The sequence below is a fragment of the Rhipicephalus sanguineus genome, chromosome 4 (assembly GCF_013339695.2).
Source record: "Rhipicephalus sanguineus isolate Rsan-2018 chromosome 4, BIME_Rsan_1.4, whole genome shotgun sequence".
In the NCBI taxonomy this organism is placed as follows: Eukaryota; Metazoa; Arthropoda; class Arachnida; order Ixodida; family Ixodidae; genus Rhipicephalus; species Rhipicephalus sanguineus.
The window spans coordinates 12,543,176-12,568,556 of record NC_051179.1 but is presented as its reverse complement, the minus strand read 5'-3'; the positions used below and the strand labels follow the sequence as shown (position 1 = coordinate 12,568,556).

Genomic DNA, 25,381 nt, shown 5'->3' with positions numbered 1-25,381 from the left:
GATCCGCGCTTTCTCTCTGGAATGCGTGGCACATGCGTGCATACTAATGGTACATTCGGGTGGTTGTTTCAAAGCGCTCCGGAGGCTCTGAAAAATTGATGTAAAATAGCAGCTAAGCAATACTGCTAAAATAAACGGGTCAATTCACGATCAGGAAAGAAGAACGTGACTTGCATGTACCTGCTTGTTCTCGTTGTAGAGCTGCTGAATTCACCACTTTCAAACACGGTCAGAGCGCTCTCAAAGGACCACCCGAATGCGCCTTAACGGTGCCCTATAATAAGGCAAGCGCTTCGAAACCTGCCGGCCCAGTTTTCCCGGACTTGTTTGATTCGGTAAAGTGTAGCTTCGTGTTGTGCATTGTTCTGACCAGTGCGTGATAAAAGAGGAGAACGCAAAACGAGACAGCTCCTAAGACAACTATCTCCCTTCAGCCATTATCAAAAAGGCCCTTTGGCAACGCTAAGAAGAGCACAGGTGAGAGAGCCTATGCCCTCACGAGACAACCACTAAATTACTTTGACCTTCTCAGTCGATAGCATGGCCGCGTCGCATGACGTCATCGATGACGTCATGCGCCGCGATCCTGGAACCGCTCGTGTTGTCGCCGCCGGACACCGAATCTTTCGACTCGTGAGATATACGAGGCTTTCGCCGGAATAATTCTCGTTTGAGCATCCACGGCACTTGGATATCCACGAGGTTCCACAGTTCTAAAGATGCGCAACGGTTCTTGTTTATTTACACAATTTTGGCGGCTTCCACTGGCGGATTAGATCGCTGAGAACTCGGCAGTGATGCTCCGGTCTTGACTGCCGCAGAGGGCTCAGTCGTAGTGGCGCTCGGTGGGCACAAACTGCATGCCCAGCTCCTGATAGGCCCAGGTTTCGCAGCTGCTCTCGCTGCGGCTGTACCTGCGACTGCCAAGAAGATGCAGCCACGCTCCACACGTCCTCCTAGCACCGGTTCAAAATTCGAGTGAAATATGCCACTTTCACCGACAGTGCGACGAGTTGAGCTGCTAGTGTCGGAGATTAGGGGAGTTGGTACTGCATTATAGGAACTTGTTACAGCGCGGCAATCGGTCGGAATGAACGGGGCCAAAAAAGAATAAAAGAAAATTTGTCCTCTATTTGCCCTTCTGCCCGTATTTTCTCGTGCTATACTTGCAATCTTTCAACCCCGAAAGCGTTTCCATTTACCCAGTTGTCGGTACTTCTGAGCATCCTTATCGCCATTATGTCCTTCTCTTCCCTGTGCAGGGTAGCAAATCGGGCGGGCGTATGTTTAACGCTCCCGCATTTCCTCGCCTCTCATTTTTATTCATCGTTTAACCATTGCATCAAATTAGTTTGTTAGACAATGCATTGCAAAGAGCTTCGTTAGAATCTCAAGTGCTGACATCAGCGAAAAATGGCTGTTGCTCTAGCTACAACACTTCAAATTGACAACATAGATGACCGAATCTTGTGACGCCGTGCACTCGTGAAAGTGTGATTGCTGTTTGTCAATTTCTCTGGGTGGTTTACGTTTAACTTTCTCAGAAAGAAAAGAATGCTTGCTAAAGCTCCGTGACCCCAATTTACTTGTACATGTATATCAGTGTACTTACGCAGTTGCCTGAACTTTGAACGTTAGAAATTTACAAAGCGTTTCGAAATCTCAGCACTCTGCATCACGCCATCATGTATAGTCGGTCGCAACCTAAGAATAAATGTAAGCTCCGCCCACAGCCACAGCTGTCCCGCCCATAGAAAATTTGCATAGGTGCCCATCCAATTGCATTTGCTCACTTCCGTGCGTCAAGCACCGTGCACGTAATTCATGTCGGTGGTTTTCTTATACAGACACATGTTAGTGCCGCTGGTGTTCGGCCGAAAACTTGAACTTCCTGGCAAATTTCAGCAAAGATTCAGACATCACTGCTACGAGAAACGCAATATTTTAACTAGGGACGACGAACATTTAGTTGCTGATATGCGCAGTGTTTACATTAGCAGCGAAAAAGTACTCATGGTTACAATGGAAACCACCTGGCACGGCTCTCCTGCGCAGATGATTGACAGGCGCGCCGCAGTACTGCGGGCGGAGCTCGCATTTATTCCTATGATGTAACCGACTACAGTAATGCGACGCGCAGCGTGTCTTACCCCCTATCAGTGCAGACAGGCTTGCGCACTTTCCGGATGCAGGGCACCTTGATGACGTTGAAGTACACGTTGCCGATGGTGTCCGCTATGTGGCTCTTTGCCCGCCGCAGACAGTTGTAGAAGTCGCGGTCGCAGTCACAGTGCGATCTGCGCAACAGAAGACGAAGTCACTTGTATTATTCATGTGCGTCAATTGATAGACACTAGGGGTGTGCGAATAGCGAATTTTCGAACCGAATCGAATACTATTCGAATAGTTTTAACCATTCTCAAAACAGCCCTAGAATTCCACATTTCATTTGAAACAAATAACGATCAAACAACGGAAAACAAGAAAATGAACCCTCGCTGCTTCCAACGTTCTGTTCCTTTGGGGTTTTCTCGCAGCTGCAGATTATTCGTGAGATATTCAAAAAATAGTCGGCATTTCGAATGTGCGCTGCTCAATTCGAGTATACAGAATAGAATAGAACGATTCGACGCGTTATTCGAACTTTTCGAATATTCGCACACCCCTAATATAGACCCCACAGGGTAGCATACTTTTGATTGAAAGGAGACTTGCAAAAGTTATAAATTCCTAGGCTTCGAGAAAAAACACAAACAAACCGAACATACGTTTACATTTCCTTGACGCAGAGTCAGACGCAGGTGCTCACGCCTGCAGAGTTAACGTTAAGCGAAGCATGCAGTCATCGCGTGCTCTGAAGAGATCTCTCTTGACTGTTCCGTTGATCACGTGACACACCACGACGAGAACTTGTGAGTGAGCAATACTTCAATAATTCGGTGCTCCTTACCCGACAAGGAAGACCGAATGAACCGTCATTTGCCTTTTTTTCCCCTTTCTTTCTTTCTTTTTGCTGTTGTGCAGCCAGGTGTGTCAAGCAGGGCGCAAGCTCAGCTGAGCACACAATCGGGCTGCGTGCAAATGTCGAACTTCCGTGCCACTCTGAACAATTGTGCTCCGACGTGTGCGGTCAAGTGGGTCGGATCGTATATGTATGTGGGAATCGATGTCACGATGTTTGCTCGATAAGGACACGCCTGGCAGAGCGAGAGGCTTACATGCTTGCAGTATGGAACAATGAGGAAGGAAATTCTGTGGCACAAATTATTGTACATGAAACGGACAAGGAGCAGCGAACTGGTGGCTCTTCTCATTTCCTTATTATTGATAAAACTGCGTTGGCGCATGACGGTTTTCTGGTGGCTATAATGGTACCTTGCTTAAGTGTCTTCGAGTGCACTGCTGAATAGAATTTGTTGTACGTTCGGAAGCTGCGTGTAGTCCTTCGTCCATTCTAGGCTGTACAGCAGTGAATTATGCCTCGAATAATCACAACGCGACCGCTACATGCATTTCGTAATTTAGGTGAGACACGTGAAATGCAGCAGTGATCATGCGAAATTCTTGTTCCTTAACACGCGCACCGCTCAAATTCTCTTTTCCCACGACTGACGTCCCGAAATCAATTTGTGCACAGTCATTCGTCTATATCTGCCTCTTCGTCCATGGTTACGAGCAAACAGATGTTTTTATGATGCGTTCATGGTTCAGAATAATAATTGTTGGGGTCTTACGTCCCAAAACCACGATTTGATTATGAGAGACGCCGTAGTGAAGAGCTCCGGAAATTTTGACCATCTGGTGCTCTTTAACGTGCACCTAAATCTAAATACATGGGCCTCAAGCATTTGGCCTCCATCGAAATTGCGGGATTCGATTCCGCGACCTTCGGGTCGGAAGTCGAGCACAATAACCACTAGACCACCGTGGCGGCGCGTTGCGTGCATGGTTCGTGACTTAAAAGAAAAAGCAAACAACCAAACCGCCAGGCCTGCGCGGAAAGCGCAGCACAGTCATAGCGAAAGCTGGAAGAGCGGCATTTCTAGAGCCCGTTGTAAACTCTTGGGGCTGGTAATACAAGTACACTAGGTACCCACTACGCCATAAATCATAATTTTTGTGAAGTTGGGAAGCAGCCACTATGCCATTTTTTCGTTATTTCGCGGAGAATCGTGGTACCCGCAAGACACCTATAAGGCATTATGTGCACTTTGTTGATGCTGTGCCTGATGACGATGAAGCATTATGGCAGAGCCCTTTGTAATGGGTTGGAAGATATCAACAACCCACTCGTTGTGCAATTTGCATTGTGTGACGCTATGTTAATGTGGTTCCTTCCCGATATGAAGCCTGTATAGGATGTTTTTGCAAAGCAGTTTCAAGCACCTGCATAGCTCTTTGCAAAAGTGACTTTCTGCAAAGAGCTATGCAGGTGCTTGAAACTGGACGTCGATCCAAGCAGAAGCAGGTGCAGGTCCACCGGTTGCTGTTCAGCCATCACCTTGACTTCGTCGCCGTTCAAGAAACGAAGATCGAGAGTGAAGTGGATACGGAGAGGGGCCTTGCGGCCATGCATATCTCTCCGTATTTGATGTAATTGTTACGCACGCTGTAGGCCTATCGGCGGGCTGCCTTTTGTTTCTTAGGAAGAGTTTACCTTATTCTTCTGTTGCTTATAATGTTGACGAAGAGGGGCGGCTTATACAATGCGGCTTTATGTTGTATGGTTTGCCGTGGCGCCTAATCAATGTATATGCCTTCTATGATGCACCACGGCGCACTAATTTCTTTGAAAGCTTGGCCACTTTGCTAGATTTTGACCGTAACATTCTGCTCATGGGTGATTTCAACTGTGTTTGCAATCCATGTGATCGTGCTGGGTTTAGCCGCAGCGATAAGAGTGCTGAAGTGCTATCTCTGATAGTTGCAAACGCGGGACTTGTTGACATAGGAGCACTGAAAGATTACCCTCATATACACGCACAGGGTAGCACTCACACTCGATAATAATAATATCTGGGGTTTAACGTCCCAAAACCACGATATGATTATGAGAGACGCCGTAGTGGAGGGCTCCGGAAATTTCGACCACCTGGGGTTCTTTAACGTGCACCTAAATCTAAGTACACGGACCTCAAACATTTTCGCCTCCATCGAAAATGCAGCCGCCGCGGCCGGGATTCGATCCCGCGACCTTCGGGTCAGCAGCCGAGCGCCATAACCACTATCACCGTGGCGGGGCCACTCACACTCGAATTGATCGCATTTATGTTTCAGCGCCTCTTATTTCCCGCGACCTGTCATGCAAAACGGAACCTATTTCGTTTTCAGATCACTGCATTGTTGTGGGGCAGATTGGTCATAACACTCGATCATATTTCAGACCGCAGTGGGCATTCTGGAAACTCAACACTCCAATTGTGAGTGACCAGGAATTTACTGCTCGCGTGCGCGTAGCCCTGAGGAGTTGCTGGTCGGCTGACATGCCTTTGTTTGCCTCTTGGGAATTTTTCAAACAAGAAGTTCGGACAGTAGCTATCGAAATCGGATCAGTGAGGGGCTTTTACAGAAGATTAGAACAAAATATGTTACTAAAGAATCTTCAAAACTTAGATGAATTTGAATGTGAGGCGCCTGGTTGTTACAGACGAAATCGCTAATGTCAAATGCGCACTCCAGAGGTACGACACCTTACGCTACAGAGGTGCCCGCGTTCGATCACGCAATACTCGTACCTTGCATTCAGAGGAACCCACACGTCAATCCTTACTCGATGAATACCGCAACGCAAAAAGCAAATTTATACCAGATTTATATTCGCAAGGGTCATTGGTAACTAATACAAATGAAATCATGACAGAATTTGAAGCTTATTACAAAGCATTGTTCAGCGATTCCTATGAAGAGCAGAATGGAGATCTCGTAACGCAGTTTTTGTCATTTGTGACTCCTTTATCTGACGAAGAGTGTGAGTCTATTAGTGGGCCAATCACTTTAAAAGAAATAGAACTCGCCGTTGACCAGTTACCGATGTCGAAAACGCCAGGATCCGAAAGGATGTCGGGCGAGTTTTACTAAACATTTAAATCCTTATTGTGCCCGGTACTGATGGACATTTTTACGCAGAGTTTGAATCTGGCGACCCTTCCTCAATCTTTACAAGAAGCCACACCGTCCTAATTCCGAAATACTCAGATAGAGAAAAGCTTCGTCATGTTGACGGCTACAGACCGATTACACTGTGTAACGTTGACTATAAAATTTTTGCAAAAGTACATTCAAATAGACAACAATTTGCAATGTCAATTCTTATTGGCGCCCACCAGACTTGTGGCCTGAAAGGTCGTTCAATACAAACCAACATACACATCGCCCGCACAGTATTGGAACATTCTTCCCACTCGTATGACCAACTGGCAATATTACAAGTATACATTTAGCGAAGGCGTTTGATCGGGTTCGTCATTCCTTTCTGTTTTCTCTTCTAGACCATGCTAACGTGGGTTCCGCTATATTCAAAGGTATAAAACTATGCTACAGTGATTGCTCAACTCGTTTGATTGTTAATGGCCACCTGTCAAAACCTGTGTTGATTCACTCTTCTGTGCAGCAAGGCTGTCCGTTGTCGCCACTGCTTTTTGCCCTCTATTTGGAAAACCACTGTGCTTAAGCGTGATTCGATCTTGCAATGTTCATGGTTTCAGTATTTATGGAAATGAGGTGAAAATATTAGCGTATGCGGATGACCTGGCGTTCTTTTGTACAGACATTTCCAGTATTAAAACAGTGGTGTCCTCTATTCGGGAATTCGGAACCATTTCTGGTGCACGAATGAACTTTGCTAAAAGTTTAGGACTGTGGTTTGGCCCGTGGGCTCATAAACCAACTGATTTCGAGGGTATTGTATGGTCCTGTATGCCACCGAAATACCTTGGCGCTCCACTGGATGCATATAAGTCAAGCGCACATTATTGGAAAGAACGTGTACCCAGCCTAAAGCGTTACGCCCAGACGTTTATTCCCCATAACCTCTCAATTTTTGGCAGAGCTAAAGCATGCAGCCTATTCCTGGCAACAAAATTATTCTACGTACTGCAAATACTACTTTGTTCCAGGGTTTGCATTCAGAAGTTTCACCGAATCTTTGCTACCTTTATTCGGTCATCAAGTTCCGAGCCGATGAGGCGTGACAACGTTTTTAGACCAGTTTGTGCATGTGGTCTTGGGTTGGTGCATCCCTTCATTAGACAATTGGTGTCTCGTTTTTTTTTCTATTTTCGGGACTGCGATCGTCCGCTGCTTCGAACATTCTTACAAGTGAATCTCGTCGATGTTTTACCAAGTTTAGTGGTGTCTGTTAATTGTGCCTCGCCTCCCTATTTGCAAGGATTCATGCGTGAAGTGTATGAAGCAGTGCGGTTTTTGACAGTCAGGTTCTCTAATGACTATTCATTCTCTAGTTAAAGAAAATATCTATATAATGCCATATTATATACGTTATTTCCTGCACCATTGTACCGCTCACTATATGTTGGATTGCCTGGACATGACGTGCTTGTGCGTGTGAAGAAAATGCCTATTTCACCATATCGAAGACGTTCTTCTACAAAGTGCATACACAGACGCCGCCTGCTGAAGACCTGGTTAAGCAGCAAAGGCATCTTTGTATCTTCAGTTAATTGTCGCCTCTGTGAAGTTCCGGAAACTATAGAACATTGCTTCATCAGCTGTAAAGACGCTGTACTCTTTTGGGACGTTCTACAAAGGGCTTTTAAAAAACAACTCGATTTAAATTCGTATAGCATACGTTATCTCGTGCCACCCAAAAGCCATTCTATGCCTTTGACATGCTATTACTAATGGGTATGCACAGTTTATGGAAAACTCGCATGTTAGACATGCATTCGGAACCCATGGTATCATCGCGGTTGCATTTCATTCAAATGGCTCTTCAGCTAAAAACTTTTATCAACAATTAGAGTTTCAACCGGACTGGTATCCACTCTTCATGAAATGTATAGCTTTAATACCCTTTTAGGACTTCTGTGTAACGCTTGTACGCTGGTAGAGGCCGCCTTGAGTATTTTGTTTGCTATGTATGCTAAGTACGCACATTTGTAATAAATACCACGAAAAAAAAAAAACACCTGCATAGCTCTGTGGTAGAATACCGGGCTCCCCCGGAAAGGGCCCAGGTTCGAACCCTGTTCCATCCTGGAAATTTTTTCTTATTTCAGTTTTTTTTTTATTTCGCGCGATAGCGGTTATGGACACCGGCGGCGGCGGTGGACAACTACGGCGCCACAAACGGCCGTTGTGATCTCAGAACAGCTTTCGCTGTAAGAAGCATAAAGTGATCAAGCCATTGACATCTTTAGTGAGCCTGCGACTACTAAATTCATTAGAGCGCGTCGCGAATGGTGCTGAAATTCTGAAAACGCTAACTAGAGTGTTAAATGATGGAATGATTACAGGACGTGATTAAGTGACACTGTAACGGTATACCTTTGCAACAAAATAGTCAGGATAATGATGTGACCTGAAAGCAGCGATGTTCTCTGGTTTCAGCATCACCAACTTTCCCGGTGAAGGGATGTCCGATAACCTAGCGAGTATTTCATATTTATGAAGTTATTGCAAACTAATCGTATATTGACGATACCAATTAAAGGGACACTAAAGGCAAATATTAAGTCAAGGTTGATTGTTGAAATAGCGGTTCAAAAATCTCGTAGTGTCATTTTTGTGCCAATGAAGTGCTCATTTTGAAATAAAATCACGTTTTAGTGGTCCGCATCGCGTTAGCGCACTTCAAATCACCCGCCTGAAAGCGGTCTTTCGCACGTCACTGTTGCCGTGCCCAACGTTGCCCGCCTTTACTGCGCGGCGGCGTGCACTGGCGGCGTGCACTATTCGGGCATCCGCAACATCACATGCATGCGGTATTTTGTCGAACTTTCTGTCAAAGCGACTTTCACGAGCGTGCAAAACACACGCGGCAGTACGCGATACCGAAGCTACCACTGAGACGCGACCGCGTGAGCGAAGCAGGGCGCCGGGCGAAGCGCAGTTCGGTGAAAACGGAACTTTTTAATACGCATGCCGTTCCCCATGGCAACGCCAAAGAGGTTCTTTTTTTTCCATGAATCAAACAGAAACGAACAAGCAGCATTTTATTACGTCTCTTGATCCACGGAAGGTTCTTTTTTTATTGCAGCTAGTTTGATTACGAATGATTAATTGTAGTCGGACTCTCTCACGTCATCGGGATCACTTCCAAAATGTCCCACTCGTGGCGCTCATCGTGTGATACATTTAGCTTTATGTCTCGGTAAGTAGGGCACTGCTGTTGATAATATTGCCGTTTTAGACGTTGTCATACATTGAACTTTCACTCTGACATAAATTGTTATTTGCCTTTAATGTCCCTTTAAATTTCCCTTAACACAGATGAAGTTATAGAAAAGGTGCAACTCTCAATATTTGCATTATTTCATGAAGAGCACCTAAATCGTAACTGTACAGGCTTAGTGCTCCGTTGTTCCTAGCACCATCGAAACAGCGTCGTGGTAAGGTTTCTTTCGGTCTGAGAAGGGCACTACGTTTCAGAAACAAAATAGCGTCTTCCGTATACCTTAAGATGCGTAAAAACTCGACAAGGGCTGCAGCTGCAGGAAGCGGCCACTCACTTTGTGTACAAGGAAAAGTTGACCAGGTCGTATCCTGTGCGGAAGGCTTTGAGCTTGACCGGGCAGTGGTCGTGCGCGCGGCAGCACACGTCAACAGTCACGTGGGTGCCCAGATCTTCGTACGAAGACGCGATGTCCCCCAGGCCGCACCACTTGGTGCCTGCATGCGCAACCGCCTGCATCACGCCCTTGGAAGGGTGTCCTCACGGAGACGGCAAATGACCGCTTCCATGGGCACAGCTGCTGGCTATTAGAAAGAAATGCGTGCTACCCTACCTACCTTTTCCAGATGACGATTTCAGTAATATTATGAGCTAGTAGTATATATGCACGGAAAGAAGAATCAAGGCACACAGCTTTGAATAAAACTGTCGATGTCATATTACTGATTTGTAAGAACAGCTAATTATCTACGAATAATTAAAAAGAAAACAACTCGAAGCACCGTCCAACAATACCGTCAGGACAAGTTCAGCTGCTGTGCTACCTTTACTACAGAACAGCAGAATCTCGTGTGAGTGAGTGAGTGAGTGAGTGAGTGAGTGAGTGAGTGAGTGAGTGAGTGAGTGAGTGAGTGAGTGAGTGAGTGAGTGAGTGAGTGAGTGAGTGAGTGAGTGAGTGAGTGAGTGAGTGAGTGAGCGAGCGAGCGAGCGAGCGAGCGTTGGTCTCCTTGCAACGTCCACCATCCATCTTTAATATAACTTGATATTCAAATATCGATGGGATGACAATTATCCCTTGAGCGTTACCATTGTACAGCTATTTGTAATGATAACACGCAACACTCCAGTAAGAACATGCTCGCAGAATGGGGCTACTGGCCGCGAGATCGAGCGGAGTCGCCGCCTGGCGGCTACTGGCTGAAGCGCGCCTAGTGTGGATTGCTCCCTGCGTCGTCTGCTAGCCACGCCGTGTTTGCATGTGCGCGTACGTCCTGCACGTTCTCAAAGGGCGGTTTGTTCTGTTATATTAGCGCGATTTTAACTGCTCGTACGTATACCTAACATGGTGTACAGAAGCAAACGGGCTTGCTCGGCGCATGCGCATTGTAATAAGATCAGTGAGTGCGAATTTCGAGAGGGCTGTGTATTGGTGTCGTACCCTTCGTTCGCCGGAATCATTTCAGTGTTGATGCCGCTTTCTGGCTCAAGCACATCGTAAAGTGCGCTTGGCATAGTCCCAAACATGAGGAGCATTAAATTGTGTGTGAATGCAGCGTTTTAGCGACTCAGTGGTAAACAAAAACGAGGCTCATGCACTTTCGCGTTGTTGTTACGTGTATAACTGTGGCACTGTAGTTCATGATGAGCTGTAGTTGCGCTTAAGATGTCCTTTTATTTTACGGTCGTGGTCACGCTACAGCGAAATATTTCTATCGAGTGAAGTCTGAGACTTCGGTACTCAAACTGTCCCTAAAAAAACAGACAAAGGAATGACACCGCAGTGATAAAACGGAGTTGCCGCGCGCAATTTTAACTTGGAGCGAAATTTATGCAGAACCACTTGTGTGCTTAGCCCGACAGCGTGCCTTATATTTATGTCGTATAATTTCACGCAAAACCTCATTATTTTTTTTTTACATTATCTTGAGCGTTTGTGTGGATTTGTTATAAATTGATGGAAGGCAGCGGACATTATTACTTTGAAAAAAAAAAGACACTTATTCCATAAAATATCCGGACCTTTGTTGCATCACTGTCGTGCACGTAATCAATCGATGAATGCTCTGTGCTCAACTCTTACCTGCGTATGCGTATTCGCGTGAACAGTGCTATTGAACTCATTGCATAGGAATATGGGCTGGTGTACAAATGAACAAGAAGTAAACACTTAAGTAGTTCAGTCGTGCTACAGCAGTGCGTAGTACACAGAACACAAGCTAAACACGTACAGAGAAAACAACAAAAAACGTCATATAGTGCGTAAGCGCAGACTGTCATCCAGGGCGAGCATCCCTTTCATCGGCAGATTGCGCTTCTCTCACTAGTAATAGGAACGTTGGATGATCTTCGTGCATCGATTCAACAATGAGGAGTGTATATATTACCAGTAAGTAGCAATCAATGCATTTTATTCGCCGACAATCGGCTGAAGCTACTTACAACGAAGCGCCGCTGGGTGCATTTGTATACGCGCCTCCGACCGCCTCTCCACACTAACGCGGTGACGCTGCTGCCACCTATAGGTCGATCTCGCGGCCAATAATAAAGTATTATAAGAACATTGGGTGTAGAATGGTTGGCCAGAGCCATAGATAGACTGCTGTGTTTTCGGTTGACAATAAAAGAAGCACAAGCACGTCCTTAGGCGTGCTAAAGCTGCAAATAAAATCTGTAAAATACCTGTAATTCATTACGTAGTCGTTAAGAAGTAGTGGTCTCGGTGTGCACAGGGACAGAGCTGGTTTCTGGTGTACGATGCGCCTCGTCTTTGTCGCGCGCAGAGCGTAGGACCACTGCTGTCGCGTCCGTTGTCGCAGGCTTAAAGCGGTACTGACCAGAAAATTTTCAGTTGTTTATTTTCTTCCTTTCCTTTTTTTTTGCGTCAATTGAAAGGTCAAGCCCTCAAGAGCCTCGAACATGCACTGGCAAGCGTGAGTGCACATTGAAAAAGTAATTACAGTACGTTTTCAAAGCTAGTTTCAGTTCCCACCGTACCCTGACGTCACAACACGGTATCCGCTTCTTGTCAGTTGTCACGTGCAAGATATCGTGACGTTTCCACGGCCGCTCCGCTTCGTGGCTCTGTTGGTGACACACAAGCGCCCGCTTTGAATGTTATGCTAGCTGGCGTCATCGCAACTCTCCATACTGGAGCGTGGAGCCTTACGTCACGGTAGTGTCGATGTCAGTAGGTGCGCCGAGCGAAAATAGACTTTAATGTCAAAATAAAGTATCTTATCGTCATTTACTGAGCTTCGCACTTGCTCACAGCCGTCTCTGTATACAGGAGATTTGTATAGCAGAGTAAACTCAGCTTCTAAAATTGGTGTCAGTACCCCTATAGAAGCAAAAACTACTTGCTAAACCTAACCTACACCGGCAAACTTAGGAGGCTGCGGCGACGTACCTGGTATGATGCCGCTCCAGAGGCTCGAGGCGCTCCACTGCGGAGTGCTGTTGGTGCTGGCGGACCAGTCACGCAGGTCCCGGCACTTCGAGATCAGGTTCAGCATGGCCGTGAAGTCCACCTGCTGCACGGGCAGGCCCTGCGCTTTGATGATTGGCTCGGCCTCACGCTCATCGCTGCGTGTATACGAGGTAGCATGCATGCCGCGCGCTTCGATATGTAATCTATTCATTCGAGTTACCCCTAAATGCCCTCGGGTTGGAGGTACTACATAAAGGATATCGGGTACAAATACAGTGCACGTGCAAATACAGGCGTGTACAATATTCGTTAAAAAAAGGAAAGCTTTGTAAGGTACAAAATATTAATGTAACTATTTACACGTAACATGAAAAACACGCAAACGTAACGTAATAACTCAAGTTATTGGTTGGTGAAGAAAAAAGTAAAGAACAATCAAACAAAAGTACAAATATAAGCAACAAATGAAGTACAAAGTCAAAGTATAAAGTACAGCAAATTGTGTAAAAGTGCAAAATACGAATGCGCAGAATAAACCATTGAAAAAATAATCAGAGGTGGCTGGGTGACCATTGTGGTGAATGAGGTCTTGAAATGTGGTCATGTTAGCTTCTGTGGCGATGTCTGACGGAAACTGGTTCCAATCCCTCGATGTGCGTGGTATGAAAGATTCAACGTAATGTTTAGAATGGCATATTACCTCTTTTGGATCGTCCCGGCGAGGAAATATAGCGTGTGGTTGCAAAAAAAGAAAAAGGTCGTCACGGAAGGATGGGTGATAGTACAGTTTATGAATAAATGTGATGAGATAGATGAGCAGATAATGCTAACATAAGCATAGAAGCAGCGATTAATTCTTTCGTTACCGTAGGAAAATTTACCTTTGTAGGTTTTAGTAATTTAGTGTCAATTTAAGTGATTGTACTTTTCAATGTCATTATGAAAAACAAGGTTTATTGAACATTGCATAAAACATTTCTAGTGTTGTGCTCCCTAAATGAAAGAAAACAAAACGAAAAATAATCTGAAATATAGGAAATGTTTGCCCAACAGTTGTCTACATTAGGGGAAAGTGTGAAGGAGCTACCTCAAAAAGCGTATGAGTTACCTTTTTTTTTTTTGTCTGCCAAGTGAAAACTGCATTATTTCACCAGGTTACATGGTTATATTTTTCCCTCTAGAAGTTTTCCAAACACAGTAATACAATGCATGTAGTTAAGAAGAGGAATAAATTTGCTACTTCATCCATAGGTATTCTAGCCAATTATGCTAAACAGCAGCGCAGCAAAAAGTTCAGATACTAAAAGACAGCACTAAACGTGGCACCAAAACACCCTAAGGCATGGCTTCACCACACACAAAAGAAAATATTGCAAACGTGTAAGCTACAAAAAAGTTTTCACATTTGAATATCTGACATTATCGAAATAGGTGGAACCCTGTCTGAAAGCTCTAAGATGTAAAAAATAGAATTGTTTCTAAGGTTGGTGTGCCAATGGACAAAACAGGCTTTACAAGTGGAATTTGTCTGCTAGTCAAGTTTCTAGTCCTCGTAGCACTTTTTGCATATTCTCCGCTTCGTCAATCGGTAGGACTTGCTCTAAATGTACTTATTTTGGGGAGGTGTAGTCGTGGCAGCTCGACGATGCCCAAACAGACCAGCAGGCAAATGCAATTCACCATCTCTGCGGCCGGTTTCCCAAGAACGATCATCCTCGGCATAAGATTGCCTCTACAAGACTTCCGACCACGCATACTCATTTTTGTTAACCCAAATCCTGTTTATTACTTCCGCTGTGAGAAAAGATGCTCAAAACGCCGATTTAACATGTGACACATATTGCTTCACTACGCAACACTACTCTGAGATCACGGCCGGGTACCCTTGGGCTGAACATCACTCTCTGCAGGCTGAAGGTGATGTCATCAAATCTTCACCATATACTGCTAGGACACTACAAATAGAAGATATAATAGTGCCAACATCCTCACGACATTTCAACTAGCATAAAAAATCGATGTGCCAGAAAGTGAAACGTACTGATCAACATCTGACTACGATCCGGGCTCGTTCTTCAGTTTTAAAAGCGAAGCTGTTAAAACTGGCAGTAAGACGTCCGTTAACAAGAAACCCCTGCTGCGCCGTGCATGTGCTAAATATGGCCAAGCCACCGCCGAGCCGTCGCCATAGCAACCCCCAGTTTCTCACACCGTGGCTCAGGTACAGCGATTTCAACACATTCAGAGTGGCAAGCTTTGCGCATATTCCGGATCCGCCCGTCGCCTTCTCTTGGCTGCCGCTTCTTCGGCCAAGCACGCGGGATCCAATCGCCGCCGGCGTTGCGATTCCCGTGCACGACGAGCTGAGGGTCGACCGGCTTCGCTGTGGCAAGCTTTGCGCAACTTAGTGCAAACTTTCCGCATTTTTTTTTTATTGTCCATGATTTGACAGCATCCGCAGTCACTTCTAGTAAACAGCAAAAAAAAAAAAAAAAATCGCTTGCGGATGCAACAGAATCGCCAAAGGACAACCTTTCCGATAGGGTCTCGCTACCGGATCGTCTGCCATCTTCGCGAACAAACCAGGAGAACCGCTATAACAAATCAAGCGAGTCGCTGTTAAAAATCGCCGCCAGTCGGGAAAAAGAAACTGACTTTGCAGGGAATGAAACATTAGTGCTTACATAATGTGCTAGATGGCGCAACTAGACGATAGAAGCGCCCGTATATTTTTTAAATTGTCGCTCGGCGCGTTCGTGTCACCGGCGACCCACGTTCTATAGACGTCGTAAGGAAAGAGTTAAACGAGAACTATGCGTGACAACCGACAACGTCCGAGGAAGAACTCGAGTTGGGACTCGCCGCGGAGTGAGACACTGCTGCTAAGCATGAGGCTGCGAGCTTGATTCCCGAGCGCGCTATTTATTGATCAGCTTCTCAAGCAGCGTGTGTATCATTTATTTAACCGATTTTAACCGAACAAGCATCTCGTGCGGCTTCGTAGATAATATTAAGGCATTTCCGTGCAAAGGCGCTCAAGACCCGTCTTCTCAAGTTAATTACACACCATCTCAAAGGGACCGACAACAAATTTTTATAGTACCTGTTTTCTTTAGTGCAACGGAAAGCTTACTGGTCATATACTGTCCAATCATGGAGTGCTAACGCGAAAAACGCCGCAAAACATTTATAATCAGAATTTTTCCATTTGCAGCGACTACGTAGTCGTATAGACGTCAGACCCTGCCCAGGCGGCGCTGCGAAAAACACCGCCACCAGCGCCCTCATCGTAGCCCTGACGCTAACTGGGTAGTACAAAGAGAGCCGTCCGCAAGCGAATGTGCATAGGCCGCGCATAGACCACAATAGAACCCCCCTTTTTCGTTGGTATCGAGGCGCGGTTTCCTGAAAATCAAGGACCTGGAAAGCTTCTTCCGCCAATCCACGCGTCAAAAAAGTGGGAAGCTCATCAAAACGAACTGCGGGTACAATGCAAAATAAGTTTCAGTTATTCCGGCGTGCTGCAACTCGCAAGTATACAAGCGAGCGTCGCACAACATCGAGTTCGATGCAAGCCCTCCGACATCCGTTCTCTAGAACCTAAATGCATTAAAATTGGGTCTATACGTAATGCCAAAGCGATGAAGTACATACGCGACCAATTTACTTAGCTATGTATTGCTATGTATCTTACGATCAGTGCTACAAAACTCGCTTTATCAGGGACGAACGACCCCAGCGATTTTCGCCTTTTCAGTTGCATTCTCCCTTCACCTCTCGCTTCCTGTGCATAGGACTGTTTTATTGCGCATCCTCAAGTGGCATGGTTGTCTTCCGTTTGTATATACTGCAAATGGGGACACGTGCGTGTTCACTTTCGCGGGGTACAACCAAAGGCAAAAACGTGGCCTCCGAGATAGCTGCGGCAATCGCGAAGGCCACGGGCAACACAAACCTGAAGGTAGTCACGACGAACATTTTGCGATTTACTTGTACGATGCACGTGTTAGCCAGTTAGCAGGGGCGTAGCCAGGGGGGGGGGGGTTCAACCCCCCCCCCCCCCGAAATTTTTCAATTTTGCTTGCGTATATATATACACACATACAAACGCACGCACGAACATACATAAAGTATGGTTGAACCCCCCCGAAAAAAATTTCTGGCTACGCCCCTGCTAGTTAGCACCGGAACTCTCAGCCTTCAAAACGTACGTGCGCAATGTTGTGTGGTGACGACCAACTATTGGATGTCGCGGCGTGCGTGTCACGCGTCTTCAGTCTGCACTCCGTGTTACACGGCACACACGGGGACACACCGCGGTCAGAGCCTCTGCTGCGCTTCATAGTCAAAGTTACCACGGTTCTCCGTCAGGGCTACGCAAAACAACAGCAGAGCCACATTATCACACCTTCTCATGCGACTGGCTCTGGAGAACGCGGGTACTTCGCTTACCCAACACGCTCGCAACGACCCGTATCCAGTGCTCTCGCCTTTCTGCTTCGTACAACTATGGAATTCGGTAAAACTGAACGTTGTTATTCAGTCCTTTACGTCCGTGGCAATTCACAACGCAACAGTAGCGTCGATTGCGGCGTTTCTTCGTAGTGTGCGGAGCGGTCTCATCTGCTGTTGTTTTCGCCGTCGTTCTGGCGAGTGATCCAGCAAGCATTTCATGGCGGTTCGGTGGCGCGTCCGACTAGCGGAGAGAGGTCCACAGCTCTCTTTCTTAGTGCTAAATGCGCAAACCCACGCAATATTAAGCTCAATCGTTGTTTTGCACTCGCTAGTTGCACTTGGTCCCACAGCAAACTGTGCGAAGAAGTCGGTCTTTGTACTACCCAATGCTGCTCCGACAGGTGGCGTCACGCGTTTGCGAAACTCCAGAGTCTGACACATCAAATGCTGCAGACAGTGGGAAGGTGAACGCGACAGCGGTTCGTGTTTCTGCGGTTTGCTGCGCATGAGCGCACTCCACGCGCATGCCCTGCGGCTCTTGTTCCACTATAGTTGCCGCGAAGGCAGCGCCGATTCTTAGGGTCAGCTCATTTCACCTCGTAAGCAACACATAATAGAGCGGGAATGGTTTATAGTATACATACTCTAATTTTGAGCACTAAATATGGTGCGCATAAAAGCATCAGACTACGTACAGCGAAGTGAACTCCATAATTCAGCTTCAAGGCTAAGCTGCGCTGCATACCGGTTTATTGCGACTTTTAAACGCGATTTAGAGATATACATCCTACTCAGGTATAGCGCCACCAGGACGTAACCGCACATTCTGGCCAGTTGTCGGTCGCTTTAGGTTTCAGCTGACCGTGTCAGGATCGACGAGGATCAGTAATGCGTGTGCCTATCAGGATATATTTGTGAGAAAGAGTGCAAGAGAGGGACCGGTCTCGCTACCGAGATCGAAAAGGAAGAGCGGACAAATCTTTCGAGGTCACTCGCGCACACGACAGTCGGCCGGGACTCCATTCAGAGAGATTCACTAAATCCGTACAGCGGCGCTACCGCAAGCTTCGACGCCGGCGCTTCATGGGCAGTACTGTGCAAGATATAGGCAACCCGAAAGGATTTAAAAGATACGAAGCTGTAAGAACGAGACGCGAGAGAAGGTGCAGTCATGATTCGGTTCGAATGAGTTCCGGTATTTCTAACAGGTTTAACAGCATTTAACTTTCTTGAGCAAGTTTTTTCCAGCACAAAAGAGACGAAGACAAAATACCGAAAAAAAAAGTAAGATACAGTTTCTCAGTCTCTCGTCCCCGCCTGTTTCGCGCTGGAAAAAACTTGCTCAAGATCATGAAGCAACTAAGAGTCATTTAACTTTCCCTCACTGTCAGGAAGATCACTGTCATGCCACAGTATGCCGGGGCACAGTCGCCTGCACTCTGACGTGGGTGCGGATACATACTCCGGCGCGAAGACAATCACTTTCAGTGAACCAATTCGAGGCTCAACTGGGCTGCACCGAACTCTACTCCACCGCGGTTCGGCCGATAGCGGCCACTAGCCGCAGCAGGTATTCTGCATGGCCGATGTATGCAGGCCATCTCCCTGCGGCGTGGTCAAGGACGCCTGCAGAAGGGTTCCCTTCCCTCTTAACGGGGCCGATGAACTCGTCCAGCTCGGACAGCGCGGCGAGGGAAAGTCGATCATGTCGGCCGATGGCCGCTAGTGCGCGGCCAAACGAAAACGACAGCGAGCGTATCTCGGAGGCGCGCATCTGCCCCGCCTCGCGGAAAACTGCGGCAGAGGGCGAAACGCGGAAACGGACGCCTGCTCGAGTCTGATGGTGCAGAGAGATCCGAGCACAAACTATACGGCTTCGGGTCGTTCTGAGACTGCACCCAGACCACGGCGTAAGACCGAGCACCTACTCTGACTGCCCGTGGCAAGTCGCGTTTCATATATGCATGCCCGAGTACATACGGATGACCAAGCCAGTCTGGTTTAAGAATCCTCGATGCTTTTACATTTTAGTACTTGAAAATTGTACTCGCGAGATGTGTCGCTTTCCTTAGGTTTGTTTCATGGGAAGAGCAGCACACGATGTCACTCAATGAATCCCATTTACAGAACGTTGTATAGTCCTCCGCAATGGGCACGAACGCTTATTCTGCGGTAACTGTGCCTCTCACGCATTTATTGTATGCCAACGCATTATGAAAGCTACTGTCAGCCATTATGTGACGGCCACAGTTGTGTGATGCGCTGGCATAAGGCTCCGACGTTGTTGGCTAAATGAGTCAGCAACATGGCGCAGTTCCTGAAGAGCGATGTCATCAGACGAGAACCGCCGAGAAAGGAACGTTCTCTAAGCCGTATAGTTGAGACACAAGGGCACTACTTCCACTGTGCGATATCGTGGGACGGTCGGCTCATTAGGACTATGACAACTAATACCAGCGGTCTCTGAGCCAAGATACAAAAAAAAAAGGGGGGCCTGCACGCGTTTTTGACATATGGCGCTTCGGTTCGGCGTAGTCGTTCTTGAATGGAATACCCATCGCTCACAACGCCAAAGTGCGATGAACGGTAAACAGAAAAAAGGAAGTCATTTGAGTCGGTAATGATCCATCACCAAAACTCTCATAGACAACGACCGAATACGTATTAGCAACTGGGTATCCACTCTGCTCAGTTTATAAAAGTTAGGTTACGCCTGCTCAGCGAGGATGCAGCCCTCATGTGACTTTTGCCGTTTCAAGTTGGCGTCAGACCAGCTTCTGCTTCGACACACTTGCGCAGTTTAAGGGGTTAGAATCAATTGCACCTGTGGCACGCGTTTTCCCTTCGGCGGTTAAGCAAAGGAGAAGGATACGTAAATATGAACACACCGCGGGAAGCGATGGGGCGTCATGGTGACCTTGAAACCCAGCCGGTGCAGCTGCGTTGTGCACAAAGCAGCACACAGATGCAGACAGAAAGCAAATGCATTATCAATCAGACGCATTAACGTCTAAAAAGTGACGCTTTTTAACCAGCGCCTACTTGTTACAGGAGTATATGGAGCCCAAAGAAGACGGCAAGCTGCAGGGTAATCGCAATATCTTGCCGAACAGGATCTCCGGTGCCGAACGTGTGCCGATCGCATTGCAGTCGCCTCATGGGCCGCGTGTTCTTGTTTCTATGCCAAGCTCGCCCGGAATCCGCTTTTGGAAACCCGTGCACGTACTTTAATTCGTGAAGGTGCAATATGTGTACGTGCTACGGTGATGGCTGCAGCAGGTTCTGGTCAGCGAAGGATCACTGAGATGAGGCTCAAGGAAAGCGTCAAGGGCCAGAGCGTAAAACTGTGACGTGTATTTCGTGATGCGTTCTTTTGACCATTTGGGATATTGCTGTTTTTAAATGCCCTGTAACCGATGTGATAGTTTAACGTCCTTGGGAATCCATTAATCATTTTGAATAACCGAAAGGATGCGTCGATACAGAAACAACCGACCCCACCTCATTGTAAGCACAGTACGTGTGGTGCCAGCGCCATAAATGGGGGTGTAAAAGTATGGGAGTACATACAGAGTCATATCTGAAATAATCTGTAGGGGGGTGTTTAAGCCACCGGCGCTCCCCGGCTTATCCAGTGGATATGGACCACTGAGCAGGACGAATAACAATAGATCAATCAAATCTCAGGAGAAAAATCGTCAACGGATCCGCCAATGCTTAAAGTGTCGTGTCTCAAGTTCAGAGGTTGCTACTGTTGACACGCAGCCGTCAACCGTTGCTACAACGGGCATACATAAGTCACATAACAAGAAAATCAAGCTGCAGAAGAGCTTGAATACCACGAGGACATGCGTCAGGGAGTGTCGTTCCACGTCCAGCCTTTCAGAAACCACGGTAAGACAACATTTAGAACGCGCGCGCGCACACACACGCACACGCACACGCACGCAGACACACGCACACAGACACGCAACGCAGCTACACGCAGCCACGCAGCGGCGGCGTTGCGCCGGTGGGTGAGGCATTTCGCCCAGGTCAAGCCGTAGCAATAGGACACGAGTCACGTGGACGGTTAACGTGTTGATCGGGCTAAGGTCAAGGAACGCGGGGGCGAGCATGTCCGAGTCGCTTTTTGGCCGCCAGCCGTGCGAGTCCCCCACCAATCCTTTCTTCAGGCGCCTCTGTATTCGACACCGATTGGACACACTGGCGCTGGAAAAGCTGCTTCGAGCAACTTTCTCACCTCTCTGCATATCCTTGACTCTGCCCGACCGCCGCTGCTGATGGCCGCTCAGGTGTCCGCAATTCAAGCTATAAATACACTAAAACATACTTTAATTATCTTCCCTTCTTTTACGTTTATATTTATGAACAACCACTACAGATGGCTTGCACTTGACGTCACTGAAACCGCCGTGTTGGAACACCAGCACGCGATGTCACACTTAATGTTATAAAGGGGCAGGTCCTTTCGTTATTCACGCCCAGAGGTGTTCCTGCCACGTCGTTATCACATTGAAGCAGGTTAACCGCAACTTTTTTGTCAGCAAATCCGCCATCGGCGGAGTGCCAGTACGTTCAGAAGCTGCATCCATGACGTCGCGTGCGAGCTATCTATAACTTAATGACACTCTTCTCCGTCGGAATCAAGGCAAGTCGCTGGACTGGCACGAGCACGAGTACCATGCACGGCATGAGAATGAGTATCTTCAGCCATCGCTAGTTCCTTTGGTCAACATACGTTTTACCACACAGTGCCATGAGGAATATGAGGACTGTGAAAACGATCATTGTTCTTCGTCTTCTCACAGCACAGACGGTCTGGGAACTTTTCTTTTTTGTACGTCCTTCATACTAATCGATAAGATAGACGGGAAACCAATATTTAGTCAAGACAGAGCCATACAAAGCTAACTTTTAGGGAAAAGATAAACGCAGACCTTTTTTGCTATAACTATGCTAATAAATGTACAGTGGGGTGCTCATTGAGTTGCAACACGGTGGCCATGGTTGAATGGAACCCAAGCCGGCAAATGTGAAATTGGTTTTCGAGATCATCATCATCATCATCATCATCATCATCATCATCATCATCATCATGCTGTCTACGCCCACTGCAAGGCAAAGGCCTCTCCCATATCCGAGATACCAGTTTTCGAGATACCAGTAGTCAAAAAGAGTGTGTACATCACTGATTGTGTTCTATATTGGCGCCACCATAGGCGTGCGCAGGGTTCTCCGTTAAGGGAGGCCAAGTTTCAACCACACGATCCCCGCACAGGTGAAAAGGAAGCGATCACGTGCTTCTCACAAAAGCCTGCCATTGGTCCCCGGCTTTCAGGTGGGAAGTAAACAATCTTCGAATGCAACATCAGGGCTCCTTGGTCGCCATTAAACAAACATGCGTAGCCACAACCCCGCGCATTAAAAAAATGGCGTGAAAGGTCCGACTGAGTACAGGTATCGGGCAGAATTGGCGCTCCTGTTTAGATGATTTCGGGGGCGACCGCACCCCTTGTCCCGCCCCTCGTGCGCGCACGCCTATGGGCGCCACCTTGCAGTTTTGGCGCCACTATATATGACCACGGGCAGCACGTTGCAACTCATATTGGGCGCGAGTGTACATTACATTGAAATATTCTGTTTATTCGTATTCTTAAAAGATAAAAGAAAAAAAAACTGAAGCCGAAAAGAAACCTGGGGTACAAACAAGTCCCGGTATATGGAGTGAGAAAACTCAACCCATATATGCAATGACAGCGCGCATCGACAAATAAATAAACTTATTATGCATATTTATCAATTTTGTGCCTGTTTGCTCGATACGGTTGTTATTCGACTCGGAACGACCGAAAGCTGAGCTAGTCGGATTTTTATCCGTGTTTGTCCCTTTCCACACGGCTACATCTGACAACTGCGGGCGATCAGAAATCGTGGGAAAATGTTAAATACGCTACAAATAAGCCGCGTTTCTGACTAACGCCAGTCACATAACTAACCACAGTGGTATGCGCTGGCGAACGTGCAAAACGCAACGAAGCGCTTGGTTGGAGTTGAGCCTCTCGTTTCGATTAATCGCCATGATAATTGAATAATGAGAAGAGAAAGAAAGAGAAGATTGGGGCTCACTCGAGCTCAAACAGTCGACAGGTCTGCAGGGTGACTCCGTCGGCGCCGTACTCCACTCTGGCGATCGTTTTGCCGTCGTAGTACATCACCGTCTTCGCTTGCGCAGTCGGAGCAGACGACAACGCAGGCGGTGACTTCGCAGGAGCGGTCGACAAGCCGGCCTGTCCGCAGCCGCAGAGGACGAAGGCCAGGGCCAGGGTGAGGGCGCGACGGCCCATCCAGCGGGGTCTCGTGCCGCGGGACATGCTCGGCAAAGCAAGCCGCGACGGAGCGGCACGAGCGTCGCAGTAGCCAGCTCGTCGCTGCGGCGACACTACGCGGATGCGGGTCAGCGCACCGCTCGCGACCAAAAGTGGGCCGCCGCACCGGCTGGGCTGGCAGCGCCAACACGTGCTTCGCGACTTCGAGCAGTGCGCTACCGCGTGTGAGGAAGATCCCCTTCCGCAGGCGGCTCCCTTTCTCGCTCTGCAAAATCTCTTTTCTCTTCGCTTTGTTTTTCGGCTGCCAGTTCGGAAGATACGGATGGCAGTGTACGTTCTCTCTTTGTGGAGAGCCAGTGTGGAATTGAGAAATGTCAGCTTGCGTGTCAAATCAGGCCCGATTGTTCGGACACTATTCGACTTGGTATAATAACCAGTTTAGAGATCGTCGCTTTAAACGAACACTAAAGAGCGAATAGTTTTCTTTTTCGTATCAGCGAATTGCTCATTCACAAAGTCAAAAGTATCACTCTTACCGCAAGAATATGCTTGGTATGCCCTTACACAAGATGCGCGAAACAAAAAAATACAGGAGGCAACGCCGCCCTGACATTCACGCAACTCGCCGTGGCGCCATTAATTTTTGACGGCGTCTGCTAGGCCCCACATAATTCCTTAATGCTAAAAATTAATTTCGTTGTGTTTTCAGGGAGCTAGAGATACAACATAGCAAGCCTCGGGAATTCTCATTGAGCCGTTATGACGAAAATATGAAAAAAGAAATAGCTTGTCGTTACACAGAGATGCAGGTCCTAAATTGCGCGTGCGCGTGTGTCTTACACTGAGGACACTGTTTTACTCTGAGAAAAATGTGGTTGCGTGGCTGCGCACCAATGGCACTGCTAATGGCGATCTTCACAAAGAGGCGCCGCAGTCGAGCGAACTTGACGGCTGGATCCAGGACCCCTGGTTGATGGTCAACTGGAACACCATTATCCTTTAACAGCACAGCTGTTCAGCGAATCGTTTCTTTTTCATCCCGTACCAAAAAACTATAATCATCATAAACGCGCCACAGAAATTGGGTAAATTTTTTTTTCGAAAGTCTGCCCTTAGGCATAATATTTATTCAGAAATACACATATAAATTTGCTTCGTGTATGAAGTCCAGTAACGAGCGATGGTGAGGTCCACTAATCCAGCGGTCAAGGTCGGGTCCCACTACACAAAACTTCCACTAAAAAGGAAGAAGGCAACAGTTAGCCCAACAAATAGCTGCGAAGCGACGGCGGCGAGCCGAAGACCCCGAGTACGTACAAGGAGAAAATAATAGGGAACGGGAAAGACAACCGCGGCTGCGAGAAGACCCCGAAGCGATGGAAGGTCTACGCCAATGACGACGCGCCCGTATACATAGATCTACGAGAGGTGAGAACGCTTGCTTTCAGCGCGAAGTTCTGTCTCTGGAGTTTGGACGTCCGTGTCGCGGCTGTGACTGCCATGCGGTTTCACTCGAACCTCTCTGCGCTGGGAATCAACGTAGAAAGAACCTATAGCATCACCTAGATAAAGCCTAGCTAAGACCTAGAAGCAACCTAGAAACAACCTGCATCACCTAGCTAAGATCTAGAAACAACCAAGAAGCAACCAGATTAGCCTTCAGCATCATCCAGTTTCGCTGCTTCAAGCCTTGCACGGCTTAGTGCAAGCTTCGCCTGATTTTTTTTTTCTGAACTGCGATAATAAATCATTTTTTTTATTGAAGGTTAAGGTCTCGTGCTGCCTCTGCACTTCGTTGCTGCTGGCATAAAATAAATG

General features: G+C 47.2%; 1 protein-coding gene across 1 annotated transcript; it reads right to left on the bottom strand.

Annotated features, from left to right (window-relative positions):
• Positions 1-730: 730 nt before the first annotated feature.
• On the bottom strand, positions 731-23,751 carry LOC119389407 (uncharacterized). Its single transcript, XM_037656639.2, has 5 exons — positions 23,364-23,751; positions 12,759-12,934; positions 9,690-9,849; positions 2,151-2,297; positions 731-920 (listed from the first exon to the last, which is right to left on the bottom strand). Exons 1-5 carry the CDS (start codon positions 23,606-23,608, stop codon positions 827-829), a joined length of 822 nt encoding a protein of 273 aa, XP_037512567.1. The 5' UTR covers positions 23,609-23,751; the 3' UTR covers positions 731-826.
• Between the last annotated feature and the right edge of the window lie 1,630 nt (positions 23,752-25,381).

What these genes read in the sequence shown, in the direction of transcription:
- LOC119389407 (XM_037656639.2), bottom strand. Translation starts at nt 23,608, where the DNA reads ATGTCCCGCGGCACGAGACCCCGCTGGATGGGCCGTCGCGCCCTCACC. An exon ending in TGTCGACTGTTTGAGCTCGA is followed by an intron (nt 12,935 to 23,363) that starts GTGAGCCCCAAT and finishes GTATACACGCAG; the next exon opens with CGATGAGCGTGAGGCCGAGC. An exon ending in AACTTTTCCTTGTACACAAA is followed by an intron (nt 2,298 to 9,689) that starts GTGAGTGGCCGC and finishes TCTGTTGCGCAG; the next exon opens with ATCGCACTGTGACTGCGACC.